Raw genomic sequence first — 15510 nt, forward strand, 5'->3', positions numbered from 1 at the left:
CGCTCTCACAAGATTGCCTATACCCTTCTGAATAAGGCTCTAAGTCGCGGCGGGGATTGCTGCCTGAAACCTGGCGACAGGATCGCCCTGGTTTATCCGAACAACGATCCGATCAGCTTCATGTGCGCCTTTTATGGCTGTCTTCAGGCCGGAATCGTGCCAGTGCCCATCGAAGTACCTCTGACCCGTCGTGACGCGGGTTCTCAACAGATCGGTTTTCTCTTAGGAAGCTGTGGAATTCAGGTAAGCGGAGCACGGTCTCCTGCCTTATCCGACAAACAACATTCTTTTCTATATTTGCATGTTTAATTAGCCGTGCAGTCTTGCAATTTACATTACAATTTGTGTTAATGTACGTAACCGTGATTCGTTTACTCGACCTTGGGAATCAGCAACGTCTATATATCTTGATATCTTCAGGTGGCGTTGACTAGTGAAGCATGCCTGAAGGGTCTGCCGAAGACGGCGGCTGGCGAAGTGGTAGCTTTTAAGGGCTGGCCAAAACTGCATTGGTTCGTTACCGAGCATCTAGGTAAAACGCCCAAGGATTGGCTGCCACCACCACGGCTTACCGATGACACCCCCGCGTATATTGAATACACCACCGACAAGGATGGCTCTGTGATGGGCGTGACCATTACCAGGGCGGCGATGATGTCCCACTGTCGCGCTCTCACGCAGGCCTGTGGCTACACTGAAGGCGAGAATGCCGTCTGCGTGCTAGACTTTAAACGGGAAGTCGGCCTCTGGCACAGTACTTTGACTAGCGTGCTAAACGGCATGCACGTCATTTTCATCCCTTATGCTCTGATGAAGGTTAATCCCGCTAGTTGGATGCAGATGATCACAAAACATCGTGCCAGCGTCGCGGTTGTAAAATCACGAGATCTTCACTGGGGTTTATTAGCAACTAAGGATCATAAAGACGTCTCTCTGGCATCGTTGAGGTTACTACTCGTGGCAGATGGCGCAAATCCTTGGTCTCTTTCGTCCTGCGATCAGTTTCTCTCAGTGTTCCAGTCTAAAGGACTCAGGCCGGACGCTGTCTGTCCTTGCGCTTCCTCGAGCGAGGCACTCACAGTTTCTGTGAGAAGGCCAGGACGCGCAGGAGTGAATGCGACTGGTCGTGGAGTTCTTTCCATGTCCGGCCTGAGTTACGGAGTTGTCAGAGTAGATCAGGAGAATTCCCTTACGTCATTGACGCTGCAGGATTGCGGACAAGTCATGCCTGGAAGTGAGTTTTTGCAAATTGATTGTTTTTGCTCTGTGACGCATTTTAATGATGATTTAACTTTGTATTTTTCACAGGTATAGTAATCGTCATTAAGATGGAAGGACAGCCATTTATTTGTAAGACGGATGAAGTGGGTGAAATATGCGTACACAGTGCAGCTACTGGTAGCCAATATTGGGGCTTGCAAGGGCTTACCAATAATACCTTCAAGGTATCGCCTTTACAAGTCGACGGTGCTGCTTTGGGTGAAGTAGAATACACGCGTTCCGGCTTGTTGGGTTTTCTTGGTCCTGGAGGACTCGTGTTTGTCTGCGGATCGCGGGACGGTCTCATGACGGTGACTGGCAGAAAACACAATGCCGACGACATTATCGCCACTGTCTTGGCAGTCGAACCAATGAAATTTATCTATCGTGGTAGAATCGCCGTTTTCAGCGTGCGAGTTCTTAGGGATGAAAGGATATGCGTTGTTGCCGAACAACGGCCTGATTGCAGTGAGGAAGAGGTGCGTTTTAGAATTAAATGTTATTTAAAGAAAAAAAGGTGGAGAAACTTTTATTTAAAGAAAAAAAAAGTACATCTGTGTTAGAAAGCCGATTTGAGTATACTTAAGTATTTCTCATCATTTTATACAGAGCTTCCAGTGGATGTCTCGGGTGCTGCAAGCAGTCGACTCAATCCATGCAGTAGGGATATATTGTCTTGCCTTGGTACCACCCAACTATTTGCCCAAAACGCCGCTGGGTGGTATTCACCTTTCGGAAACGAAACGCCGCTTCCTCGAGGGTGCCCTCCATCCGGCTAATGTGCTCCTCTGTCCTCACACATGTGTCACCAATTTGCCAAAACCGCGCGAAATTCATTCAGGTAAATGAAGCAAAGTCTAACGGCAGGTATCACGTCGATATCTTTCTGTGACTGACAGGTATCGACGTAAACTTAAATAATGAAAATTGTGCAAACGCCAGTAAGCATTTTTTTCAAAAATGCAAGTGATTTTCTTTTTGTACATTCTATATTTACAAAATAGAACTTAAGGACTTGTAAATATTGATATAAGATATATAGGAAAAGAATTTTTTTTTAATACAAAAATTATATTTAATTTAAAAATCAAATCAGATGAACATATTTAACATTACTCGTATCCATGTCAAACGTTTGACGTGGATATGAGTTACGAGTAGTTTGATATATATTTTTAAATTGTATTGTGTATGTGAATCGTAATCGAGGGTGATAAACGAAGGGAAAGATAAATAAGAAAGAAGATGTGCGTATGAATGTATGTGTGTATGTGAAAGTGAAGGGAGTGGAGTAGCAAGAAATCGAAAAAAAATGATAATTACAAATTTTACTCTTTCTAGAATTTTATTTACACATCGAGAAATTTCATACATTTATATAAAATTTTTGGTAGGCTTCAGAAATCTGGCACACACTTGCATGGTGTAATGTCTTCATATATACCGGTGTTTCAAAGTAGATGTCACGATAGAATTTGTCTACTTATAATATTTTTGTAATTAAATGAGTATATATATTTGAAGTATTAGTTAAATAAATTTAAATATTGGTTAAATTTTTCACAAGAGCGGATTTTTTAATGATTAAATACAAATGTACATTTTTTTGAAACACTGTACGGAATGCGTGGTAACATTGTGTTATATCTTCTTGGGAAACACTCGGGATTTACATTCGTTGCAAAATACTGAGATTAGATTAGAACACAAAGTTATCGCGCATCTTTTATTTTATTAACAATCCTTACACAGTTAATTATACATGCTTAGCATGTCGTTCCATTTAGTTATCCTTCTTTCTTTTGGCTGAGTTCCGAATATCCTGTAGTATCCTAATTAAATGCAAATATAATTAATTTCAGTAATTAGAAAGAGGTTTTACCTTTTACTGAATTAATTCTCGCTGGAAAAAATTTTCCATATTTTTTTAGCTTCTTGTATTCAGTGCTTTTCTGTACTTTCTTTTTTTAACGTCGATATTCTAATGTACAACGTAATCAATTTGGGATCTGTACAATTAGTCTAGACTGTACAATTAATTGAAAAAAAAGTTTGGAAATTCAAGCATCCATGGATCCACAAAGATTCGTGAATGCGCATTAAAGCGTAGACCTGTGGAGCGGAAGACCCATGAACGCTTGTATTGTTGGCTACGATGGCGAAAACCAGATTGCTCTAGCTTTGATTTTTCCGGCCTCAGTCAGGAGAGAGTGTGTGAGCTACTCATTATTGGGTTGAGTGTTTGTGTTGGTTTACTAACGGAATGGTGCGGGGGCGTGTAGCGGGGGATTCTGTTGCAGATGTCGGTCCAGCCAGTGTTATGGTAGGGAACATAGTCCAGGGTAATCGATTAGCCTCTGCGCAGGGACGAGATATGGGTGTCCTAGACGAGGATAGTGATAATGCCAAAAAGGTTCGTAAGTTTATTGAAACTTAATGAGAAGGAGAGAGAAAGGAAGGGCGACTTCAATCTTTATTTTTATATTACATTATTATTCATCTTTCAGTACCAATTTATCTCTGAAATTCTACGGTGGCGCGCTGTTAGTACTTCGGACCATGTGATATTTACGTCGTTAAACGCGAAGGGCACCGTCGCTACCTCATTGTCCTGCTCGCAGTTGCACAAGAAGGCCGAGAGAATCGGGAATCTACTCTTGGATCGAGGAAGGGTCAACACCGGGGACCATGTAGCGCTAATTTTTCCACCTGGTACCGATCTGATATGCGCGTTTTACGGTTGTTTGTATGTTGGCGCTGTGCCGGTAACCATCAGGCCACCTCATCCGCAAAATCTCCAAACGACCTTGCCGACTGTTCGCATGATTGTGGACGTCAGCAAATCCGTCCTCGTGTTGACTAACCAGAACCTCCTGAAGTTGTTGAAGACAAAGGTAATTGAAAATGTTGATCGTGTTGTCGATATTAGAAGGCGATAAAGGTGTACATTATTATTGACCGGTATTGTTTCGCATAGGAAGCGAACAACGTGGTCGACGTGAAGAGTTGGCCGATGATCCTAGATATGGACGACATGCCAAAGAAGAAGCTACCGGTGATGTATCGGGCGCCCACCGCGGAGATGCTGGCCTATCTGGACTTCAGTGTTTCGACAACGGGCATGCTCGCCGGCATCAAGATGTCTCACGCGGCGGTCACTTCGTTATGCCGTGCCATGAAATTGGCGTGCGAGCTCTACCCCTCCAGACACATCGCTCTCTGCCTGGATCCGTACTCGGGCCTCGGTTTTGCCTTATGGTGTCTCAGCAGTATATATAGTGGACATCATTCTATACTGATACCACCATCCGAGGTAAGCATCACAATTCTTGTGCTCGGTGAAAAGAGATTTAATTTGATCGATTTTGTTACCGTTACCAGGTGGAAGCTAATCCTGCACTCTGGTTGTCGGCGGTCAGCCAATCCAGAGTAAGAGACACGTTTTGCTCGTACGGCGTTATGGAGCTGTGCACTAAGGGACTCGGCTCCTCGGTTCACGCGCTCAAGGCACGAGGCGTCAGCCTGGCGTGCGTGAGAACGTGTGTTGTCGTCGCCGAGGAAAGGCCACGGATAGCGTTAACGACGAGTTTTAGTAAGCTGTTCTCCGCACTCGGTTTGAGCCCGCGCGCGGTCTCCACCTCATTCGGTTGCAGAGTAAACACTGCCATTTGCTTACAGGTAAAATTGATTGCTTGGATTAATTGTTTCGATGGTTCCTGGAGATCTATTCTTATCTATCATTATTTTCTTGATTTTGTTCCATAGGGAGCATCCAGTCCAGAGCCTTCGACAGTTTATGTGGACCTTCGTGCATTACGTAACGACCGAGTATCCCTGGTGGAACGAGGCAGTCCGCATTCTCTGTGCTTGATGGAATCGGGCAAATTGCTGCCCGGCGTGAAAGTAATCATTGCGAATCCCGAAACCAAGGGTCAATGCGGCGACTCGCATCTAGGCGAGATCTGGGTACAGTCGTCGCACAACGCGAGCGGTTACTTCACGATCTATGGCGATGAGAGCGATTACGCTGATCACTTCAACGCGCGACTAGTTACTGGCAATACGAGCGAGGTCTACGCGAGGACCGGTTACCTTGGCTTCCTGAGAAGGACCGAGAGCGTTCAACAGTCGGTGATTTGCGACGTACCCGGTGAGACTAACAATGTGCCCGAGGCTGATCTCGTACCAAGCGATCCAGAACTTCATGATGCCGTATTCGTCGTTGGTGCTCTCGACGAGGCCATCCTACTACGAGGTATGCGCTACCATCCGATAGACATCGAGAACAGTGTCATGCGGTGTCACAAGAAAATCGCAGAATGGTAAGTCTTTTTAAATTTTAATCCAATTTAAATATTTTCTTAATCTTTTGATAATCTACAATATTAGCCATATACAATTGGAAACTTTTACTTATTCTTTATTATCTTATTCTTATATATATATATATATATATATATATATATATATATATATATTCTTTGTATTGGCGATTAGTTATTGATAATTGAATGTTGTTATTGTTTTTTTTTTCCAGCGCTGTGTTCACATGGACCAACCTTCTAGTGGTAGTGGTAGAATTGGACGGTAGCGAAAGCGAGGCCCTCGATCTCGTGGCTTTGGTGACGAGCGCCGTGCTCGAGGAACACCATTTGGTGGTTGGCGTGGTAGTTGTAGTGGACCCCGGTGTGGTACCCATTAATTCGCGCGGTGAGAAGCAACGGATGCACTTGCGCGACGGCTTTCTCGCGGACCAGCTCGATCCTATCTACGTGGCGTACAATATGTGAACGAGCGTGCGAGAAAAAAGTTCTCACCCTCTCCGTATTCCGCCCTCCCCCTCGCCTACAGTTCTTATCCGATATATCGAGGCTGCAGTGGAACTTCATTCGCGAGGACAATTTGCGCCAAATATAATGATGAAGCAAGTAACTTTAGCAAGAGTTCTAACTTTCATCTGTTTTATTTGATTTCTTACGAGAATTTTACCGAGCCATAAACACTACTCTAAAATTTCCAAATCCGGAATCTGTGGATTTGATTGTTAGATTGATAATATTATATTTCGTGAACTTTTATTTTTATAGATCTTTTTTCATAGATCCTTATCCTATGGAATACGTACTTACCGGCATCCGTTGTAATCCTCCATTGCCCTCTTATGAAGTGAATGCTCAGTTTACATTTTATTTTTTTAATTGCATGGATATGACATAAAACTTTCAAACTTTTCATTTACAACCTTCTAGATTATATTTGTATAGTTATTTTCTAATATTTTGTTAGTACATTTTTTTTAGATTAGACTGGAAGTGTTAGGTGTGATATATCTGAGCACGGCGCTCATGGCGAGAGTAAATACGTACAGTCGACATGATTATTGTCAAACCTAAGCTTTACTGTGGTAGATCGATGTCTCATCTTCTTGTTCTTATAAGACTGTGTTAATCTGAGAAAACTATATGGTAATGCCGCACTAATATGCAGTGACACACATACAGGTGCGGCGCGGCGCTCATACGAGAGCACTAACGTTCGTTTACTGAACGAGGGCAATGGAGAGTTAATCAGTTATCTGCGCACAAGATTTGTTATTTTGGAATGAAAGATTGAAGTAAAAAGTAAATGAACGAAAATAGCGTGATAAATGAAGTTCTACTGTATGTATTAAAAAATGTTAATGCACTCCAGCAAATATTACTGGCAAAAGGTATGTATGTACAAAGTTGAAACACTTTTAAACTGCCACAAATCTTTGGAACTGATTAAATCGAAAAATCAGTATTACATACGTATATTATATACAATAAAAATCGATGACAAATCATACAATCGACGATAAATCGTGAATGTAAATCGGTAAACATAAATTCGCAGCTCACTAATCGCTCCGGCTAATCGATATCCGGCGAAATTTTGTCGCAAAATATTCACTCCATCTTTCAATTGTCGACAGTTTTGTGATCTATTTCTACAATGTTGAAACTACACAACGATTGTATTTAACTTCGCTCCATTCAATCCTTGTTACTTATAAAAATGAAGGATGCATGAAAATTTCGGCAGTATTAGGCGACACGCACAAAAAAATCACAGTTTTATACAATTTAAGCCAAAGTCTTTGTACGTTATATCGTAACACGCGCGTAACATACTGATGTACTTTTACATTAGTTACAATTTTGCCGCGCGAAACAGCCCCTCTCGTTGACGGAAACAACGAAAGATTTCGTCGCGAAGGCAATTTGACAATATTGTTCGTTTACAATCATCTTTTATGATTGTTAGTCATACGTATTTTTATGATTGAGTAGCAGTCGAATTTAATAATTATTCGGAATCTTGGTCGGGATTTTGATTTTCCCAAATTCTCCCAATTTTACCCGCACAAACGAATGTAATTACTCGAACTAGCTCAAGCTCGCGTACAAGGATGTAGATATTCTGCGTAATATCGACTTTAGGGCTGTCATGTTTTTTTAATTTTTATTATTTATCAGAAAATTGGAAATGTTAATCAGACAGCATGGCCTACTACTTAGACATAAAGATAAAATTAGAGATGATTTTAGTAAAAAGAATAAAAATTAATGGAACATTTAACCCAGGGAAAACTTGATGTTAACACTTTGTACAAAAAAAAAACATTTGAACAATTTTATACACAGACTGATTAAACTCTTGCGATAAAGCAAGACTAGTGTAAGAGAGATTTCTCTCTCTCTGTCCTTTTTTTTTTAATATTAAACGTCTATAAAAGTGAGACATCAAGCCCGGAAGTCGATCGCGATTAATTTCTCTTACGACTTTTTTCTCTCGCGTGTGGATCTTTTTTACGAATCTGTACAGTTGTTGATAGCTCTTTAATTTAATATTTGTTAAAACATATATGACGATATATATTTGGTATGCGGCATATAACACGTATTGTTCTGACTATTACGAGACATCGCGATTACAATAATCACATGTGTATTTGTCGCGCTTGGAAGACTGGCATTAATTGTTGCGAATATTACCTTCTTGGAGAAACATTATTTTTCATTACCGATATCAATTGTTTATATAAATGTTTCTGTTTTTCCATTAATAATTGTGTTGTCCGTTTCTTTTTTTTTGTCAATTTTTAACTCGACCGAATTTAATTCACACGAAGGAAATAAGATTCGGGGAAAGAAAGATGAATTCTGCATCAATGCAGCGTCAACATATATTTAAGAAAATTTGACATCCGTCGTCTGTGAGCTATTTTACGACGTTTACGTGAAAACGTGCGATTGAACGTCCGCGAACAATTGCAAGTGTTTATCGGCGACAATTTCGTCAGTGCAATATACACACATGGCATAGTGATTTATAAGCGCTTGCGGAATATGATAACTAATCGTACCGAACTCTCGATGGCTGTACACAGGCGGCTTTTTTTGTAAATACGTAATTTGAGAAAGAGGCGTCTCTCTCTCTCTCTCTCTCTCTCTCTCTCTCTCTCTCTCTCTCTCTCTCTCTCTCTCTCTCTCTCTCTCTCTCTCTCTCTCTCTCTCTCTCTCTCTCTCTCTCTCTCTACCCGCATGCTTCCCTATTTCGCGAGCCACTCATTTCACTTTTCCTTTCTCGTTAATTGTTTTTCTCTCTTTCCTGTCTTTTCGTTGTTAAGCCATCGTGCCATGTTACCTTGCGTTACTTCCGCACTTTTGCGCACGGAAAAATGCATGACCGTAAATAGCCGCATTTGCACAGGCTCGATTGCACTGATAACTCCATTAATTGACTGTCATTAGAGTTTTGTATCGTTTCTTTTTTTTCTATTAAGTCCTAATTTATTATAATTACATGTTATCACTATGATCATAATGTAAACGAAGAAAAAATACAACTTAATAGCACATCGTTATTCATCTTATCTTAGTCAACTATTTAATTATAATTGATCTCATCTTGCCCTTGATTGCATCACGATTTTTCACATACCCGGTGTACAGATAATTCTCCTCTTCGATCCTATTAGAAATTTATAGATATTCTTAGCGAATTTTTTAAAAATAAATTAGCCATGTGTGGTCAATTGACGTGTATTGGTACAATTGGCATTTAAATAACAACACGAATTTTTTATCAGATCACATTAAATGTGAAATAAACAACCATAAACTTCGTTCTTCACTTACTATAGCACGAAAAAGTTTTATAGAGTTTTCTCCTTTCTATAAAATTTTAAATTTGACCATAAATTTCGAATTTTATAATGCAGATGCGTTATGGCGTTACCTCGAAATTCAGTAATCAACTTTTTATCTTTCCAAACGAGGAACATTTTTCTCAAAAAGGGATTTATATGCGAGGATACAATTATGAAGTATTACTCATGGAATTAGAAGAGTCCAAACACTAATACTATGATATTTTCTAGAGCACCCGATGATTCTTTAGCGAAGATCTGGATTTTGAGGTATTTTTATCGAGTTTGTAATAATGTCAATCGATTTCTTTCTCCGTGCGTGGAAGAAATTATATAATACGCAGATTACCTCCCCCGAGGAAAGTAGAAATGTGCAATGAACGATTTTTACATTGAACGACAGGCGGCTGTTATTATAATTGTAATAATGTCGATTGTAACGACATGCAGAGTTGGATCTACAGATCTACTTGGGTCCTTCGGTCCGCGACTTCATGAATTTGTGGTTATATAGATATAATCACATTTAACCCTTTTGCGCGCGTGCGATTATATAAAGGAATGTTTTATAAAAACTTTGCAAGCAGGTATTTTAAAGAACCATAGATCGTAAATACAATCGTCGGCTATTAGAAGGCGAAAGGGTTAAGGATTCTCGCAGAGTCTCCTCGAGCTATTCTCATATCTGGAAGCATTCTATGAAGTATATCTGTATGTGTGATTAATCCATTAGCGCCCAAAATCTTTTTCACCTAAAATTTTGTAATAATTAGTAATTTGATTCAAAAGATGAGATATCGTACTAGAAGTAGAAGAGGAAGGATTGAGAAACGAGGAGTATTTATCGTTATACGAATACCACTGTGGGCGTTAACGGATTGATTAATCTTACGATTTATATAAGATTGGAAATGTTATTTCTATCAAGTGCATTTAATTTTAGGGAAGAAACATCCTTAGTCGCGCTCAAAAGTAAAAGAAGCGATTTCGAATCTGGTCAAGATAAAGTATACACGATGCGATATATAAATAACCATTTATACTACGATGCATACAGATAATCGAACCGCAATTAATCACTATACAATCACTATGCAACTTGGAAAGGAGTTTTATATTAAAATGTTACGTGCCACTATATAATACCAATAACAATTTTGGTTGATTTTATACGTAATCGTTATGTTTTTATCCTACATCGGACGGTAGCATGACCGATGCACTAGAACGAGCTAGAGAAACTCCCCGATTAAAAAGGGTCCTCGCGTAGTCCTCCCAGCGCAGGTCGGTATACATGCGTGCGTACGAGGTGTTGCGTGTGTGAGAAACCTGGTTGTACTATGTATAAATGTCGATAATTAGTTAATAGGAATGTAGCATAGCGTGTCGGAACGTGTCGCGCGGTTGAGAAGGACGAAAGAGTCGAGGAGAGGATCTGCAGCTAGCGTGTAGGACGCAGGATCTGGCAGGATCCGTCGATCCCCAATGCTCCAATCCTAGAAATCCGAATCTGGAGCCACGATCTGCGGAATCGAAACCTGGACCAGCACGTGGTCTAAGGCTGTGTATATAAAATAACGCCCCCGCGTTAGAATTTATTAAGGTATAGTTTGTACGTTGAGCTATATATATATTATATACATATTATATATATTATTATTATTATTATTATCATCACGAATAATATAACGGTCACTGTCTTTACCAAGCCGATACTATTATCATGCCTCATGTATCACATTAAACTGACGTATTAATACTCGCTAGTTCGTACCATACCCACGGCGCTCGGTCCTCAATCCTTCCACGATCCGTGCGTTCTCTCAGTCTGACGTCATACTCATCTCGGAACGTGAGCCATTCTGAAAAAATTCACGGCAAGAGGATATGAATTCAGTGATTCAGAAATACGAGACAGATACAGTAAGTCCTATCGGACGACTTTTGGAAGAATTTTTCAGAACTATTACTATTTCCTAATCTTCAAGGTAACACGGATGACAAAAGGTTTGAGATAAGATACTGTATCAAGGATATGATACTACAAGGCGCATGTTGTTTGTTAGGGAATAATCTCGGAGAAAGAACTTTGACCATTTTTGGCTAATCCAGACCTAGTCATCAGTCATATATTATTTTGTCATAATGGTAGTATCAAAGAAAAAATAGCTGTTTTAGGTTCTCCCTGTTGGAAGTAGTTTTGACCTCCTATTGATGTCATTTTATTCTCTATGGCTCATCATCAGAGCTGTCCAAGATGACAAATACGTCGTTACTATGCTCAGAAGGGTATTTGTATGTTATCAGAAATATATTTAGCATTTCAGATTTTTCCTAGTGATTTAGCATACCAAGGTATGATCGACATGGGCACAATATACCGAAAAATATTCAATATTTGTTTGTTACCGCCGTCACCACGAAGATCCCAAGTAGCAAAATGACGTCATAATGATGGTAAATTTTGGTCACAAAATGACCAATCAGACGTCCTAAATAGGTCTCGTGACGACGTCATTTTCTGACGTCTTATTGACGGCAAAAATAGGTCTAATGTACAACATACCGGTTTCTATATATATGTCTTGGAAACGCAAAAAGAAAACTTTAGGAGAGCTTGAAAACAAAAACAAGAATTCTGGGAGTCATGTTCAACATAAGACATAAAATCATCAATTGACTGCAAGCGTGAAAACATCGTGTAAGCATAGATAGATAACAAAATGAATACACCAACATTGATGAAGTTCTAACATTGACCGGCGGGTGTTTTGGCTAATAGGTCGTTCTTTCGAAAATTTTAATAATCTAAGAAATTTTAGCAGTTGCGACACGTGGCGGCGTCCAGTCTAAAATAAAATCTACGGCAAATTTTTTGAGATATCGTGCAAAAATTTAATTAGCGTTGTTTCCCTGGGCGATATAAAACGCCGCGCGACGTATAAGCCACGTCGTTACGTTGATCCCGAGATTTGCATAAATGCATATGCAGCTTAGCAAAGCGGAGGGCACTCGGAATACTTGTTGCAAATGCATGCATACGCGATCGGAGGCATACGTCGTCCGGTAATCTACATATACCGGCTGATAGTGGCAAGATGACGAGTGGAAAAAATAGGACGAGCGGATCCGCGCGTGCGATGTATATTCATTAAAAAGCCCGCGCGAGGAGAATTCGACTTCGTGGCTCTTCCGCGAGACCGACCCAATTCGCCTGCCCGCCACCGAAGAAATCGGTACACACGTATATTTGCACACTGGAAAGTTATTGAAATAGCGTGGAAATGTGATCGCGCCGTGTCACGAACGCCGTCAGAACGTAAACGCGAGCTATAGTTTCGAAGCGCGCTAAACGATACGACAATAAAACGGTTCGACGACAAAAAATATTCTCTCTTCATTCCACGTAGAAAAATTTTCCGCGCGAGGCTAGATCAGGAGTAGCAGGTAGCGTTTTCCTTTGTTTTCGACGGCACGCGGGGTGTGACACCCAAAAGAATCTATAAGTGATTCAGATTTTCACAAATCTTCCTCATCCGCAAATATATTGTCTGAGAAAAATGTCTCAGAATTTTTTATATTATTGGTTAGGATTTTTATGAAAATTTTCAGATTTTTTCAGATTTTTTTTTATATATAAATTGGAAATTTTTCAGAAAAATTCAAACGAAATAATAATGAAATATTTCAGATTTTTCCTGCCAACACATCTTTGTAGGAATCTGAATAAATATGAGAAAATTCGTATACATATATATTATCAGAAATTCATCAAAAGATGTATAAAAGCATTGGGCGGTGTGAGGTAAACCTCGCGCGCTTCACGTGAAAAGTTAAAAATCTAAGTGAAATCATTTTAACGTAATGAAACGTTCCGTTATATATAAATTAAAAATGGTGTGCGAGACATAAAAACAATTAAATATGAAAGACGTAAGACATAAAAAAAGAAAATGTGGAAAAATATTGAAAAAGTTGTTTAACTTTTAAATCGCAACAATCCTTTTCGTATACTTCTTTTCTATTTAAAAGGAACCTATTTACAAACTTCAATTTAAATCGGAGCACGGGCGTTTTCGGAAAAACAGTCAAAATTTTACTTTTTTTTCAGAATTCTTTATAAATCTAAAATATGAAAGAAATTCTTATTATAGAAAAAGGACCCCGCACAAAACTAATGGAAAATTGGCCTCAGTCAAATTGGCTAATCTTTTCTGAGCAAAAATAAGTAATTTTTTCATCAGGGTGCGAATGAAACTTTCGAACGTATGGGGATGGCGAGATGACAAGCTCAGCGCATAGGGCAGCACCAAAAATGGTGGCTATTTATAATGTTTCATTTTAATGAGTAGAGAGGTTTGGAGAATTTTTTAACATGCCGGGAGAATCGGGTGGAATGTGTGTGGTATATGGATGTAAAAATAAGGGAGGGCATCGGTTCCCGAGGGACAAGATGATGAAAAAACGGTGGATCACTGCTATAAAGCGCAATTTATGTCCGAATACAAATTCGCTGTGCACAAACCACTTTAGACCTGAGGATTATATTACCACCGGCTTTGAAAGTAGTGAGTTTACAATAAAATTAATAGACATATAATGAAACATATGTTTAGTCGCGAATTTGTATTCGGACATAAATCCTCGCGTTTTATAGCAGTGATGATCCACCGTTTATTTTTCATCATCTTGTCATTCTTGTCCCTCGGGAAACGGGAACCGATGCCCTCCCTTATTTTTACATCCATATGCCACACACATTCCCGGCATGTTAAAAAATTTCAAAATATTCACGTTTATGTACACAGATTTTCTCGTTAACGATATGCTCGGTACTCTGTGACAGTTCGATGCGTCCCCAATTTCGCTAGCGCCCCTAGCGGCTAATGAGTGGCACGCGCGCGCCGTCCCCATTTTCGGATGTTTTTACATATTCTATTATATGTAACGCATGTCTATATTGCGACTATTGAACGTTGAGTGAAGCAGTGTAATAGCAACATTTTATTTTATTCTATAGGGATATAAGCATAATGCATAATTCTTCCGTATTAAAGAATAGGAGCGTAAAGAAAAAATGACGATAAGACGGTGTAAAAAACCAACGCCGAAAGATATTGAAAAGATACATAGAAAGAAAAGAAAAGTCAGATCAAAACTTATATATACTCGTATATACGCAATAATCTATAATCTTTTTATAAGAATTTCAGCTTTTTTATTTCAACTTTTTTTTGGTTAAACTATATAAAATGACTTCAAGTTTTCTTCGTTTAAAACGCGATATAATCTTATTTCAAAATTTCCACATTAAAACTATAAAGATATTTTCAAATCAAGAATATTCTTTTATTCTGTACGTAGAGAAAATGGAAGATACGCGGGAGAGGAAAAATAAGAGTGGAAAGAAGAGAAGTGCATAGAAATTTTCATACATGTAAATACTGAAATATTCTTAAAATCTTTATCCAATTATTTCTGAAAATTTATCTGAAAAATTTTACATATTTTTTTCAGAATCTTTCACAAATCTAAAACATAAGAAATTCTTAAAAAATTTCTGAGAAAACATGAGTAATTTTTCCACCAGGGTGTGAATGCAACTTTCGAACGTATTCTTGGATGTGCCCCCTGCTTATTTTATTACGACGCATATCCACATTACGACTGTTGAACATTGAATGAATAGCAGTGTATAATAGCAACATTTTATTTTATTCTAGGGATATATGCACATTCTTTCGCATGAAAGAATGGAAGCTTAAGAAAAAAGATGATAAGGACGACGTAAAATCAACGGAAAGATACACAGTTGAATGGATACACAGAAAAGTGTCAAATTAAAACTTATATACTCAAATTAACTATTCATATTGTTTCGTATATACGCATCAACAATCTATAAAATCTTCTTATAAGAATTTCAATATTTTTTTTGTTGAACTACATAAAATGACTTTGCTCAAATAATTTCACAACATTAAAACTAAAGATATTTTCAAATAAAGACAACATTTTTTTGTGTATGCTGAGAAAATGGAAGCCATGTACATAGAAGAGGAAAGGTATAAGAG

At 38.9% G+C, this 15510-nt stretch overlaps 1 protein-coding gene across 7 annotated transcripts in view; it reads left to right on the top strand.

The window, feature by feature from the left end:
- The window catches only part of Dip2 (disco-interacting protein 2), a 33151-nt gene extending 22046 nt beyond the window's left edge, over positions 1-11105 (top strand). For 5 of the 7 annotated variants that reach the window (XM_077424427.1, XM_077424422.1, XM_077424424.1 and 2 more), the window contains 10 exons: positions 1-243; positions 421-1234; positions 1309-1739; positions 1870-2101; positions 3543-3673; positions 3768-4154; positions 4238-4573; positions 4642-4938; positions 5026-5582; positions 5798-11105. The exon at positions 1-243 is cut by the window's left edge and continues 94 nt beyond it. In XM_077424427.1, the coding sequence (XP_077280553.1) occupies positions 1-243; positions 421-1234; positions 1309-1739; positions 1870-2101; positions 3543-3673; positions 3768-4154; positions 4238-4573; positions 4642-4938; positions 5026-5582; positions 5798-6050 (3681 nt within the window). In that variant the 3' untranslated portion in view covers positions 6051-11105. The remainder of the gene's footprint in view (positions 244-420; positions 1235-1308; positions 1740-1869; positions 2102-3542; positions 3674-3767; positions 4155-4237; positions 4574-4641; positions 4939-5025; positions 5583-5797) is intronic. The other 2 variants (XM_077424423.1, XM_077424428.1) reach the window with 1 other exon arrangement.
- Positions 11106-15510: the final 4405 nt, after the last annotated feature.

This window comes from Temnothorax americanus, unplaced genomic scaffold (genome assembly GCF_048541705.1).
Source record: "Temnothorax americanus isolate GAGA-0224 unplaced genomic scaffold, ASM4854170v1 Scaffold84, whole genome shotgun sequence".
In the NCBI taxonomy this organism is placed as follows: domain Eukaryota; kingdom Metazoa; phylum Arthropoda; class Insecta; order Hymenoptera; family Formicidae; genus Temnothorax; species Temnothorax americanus.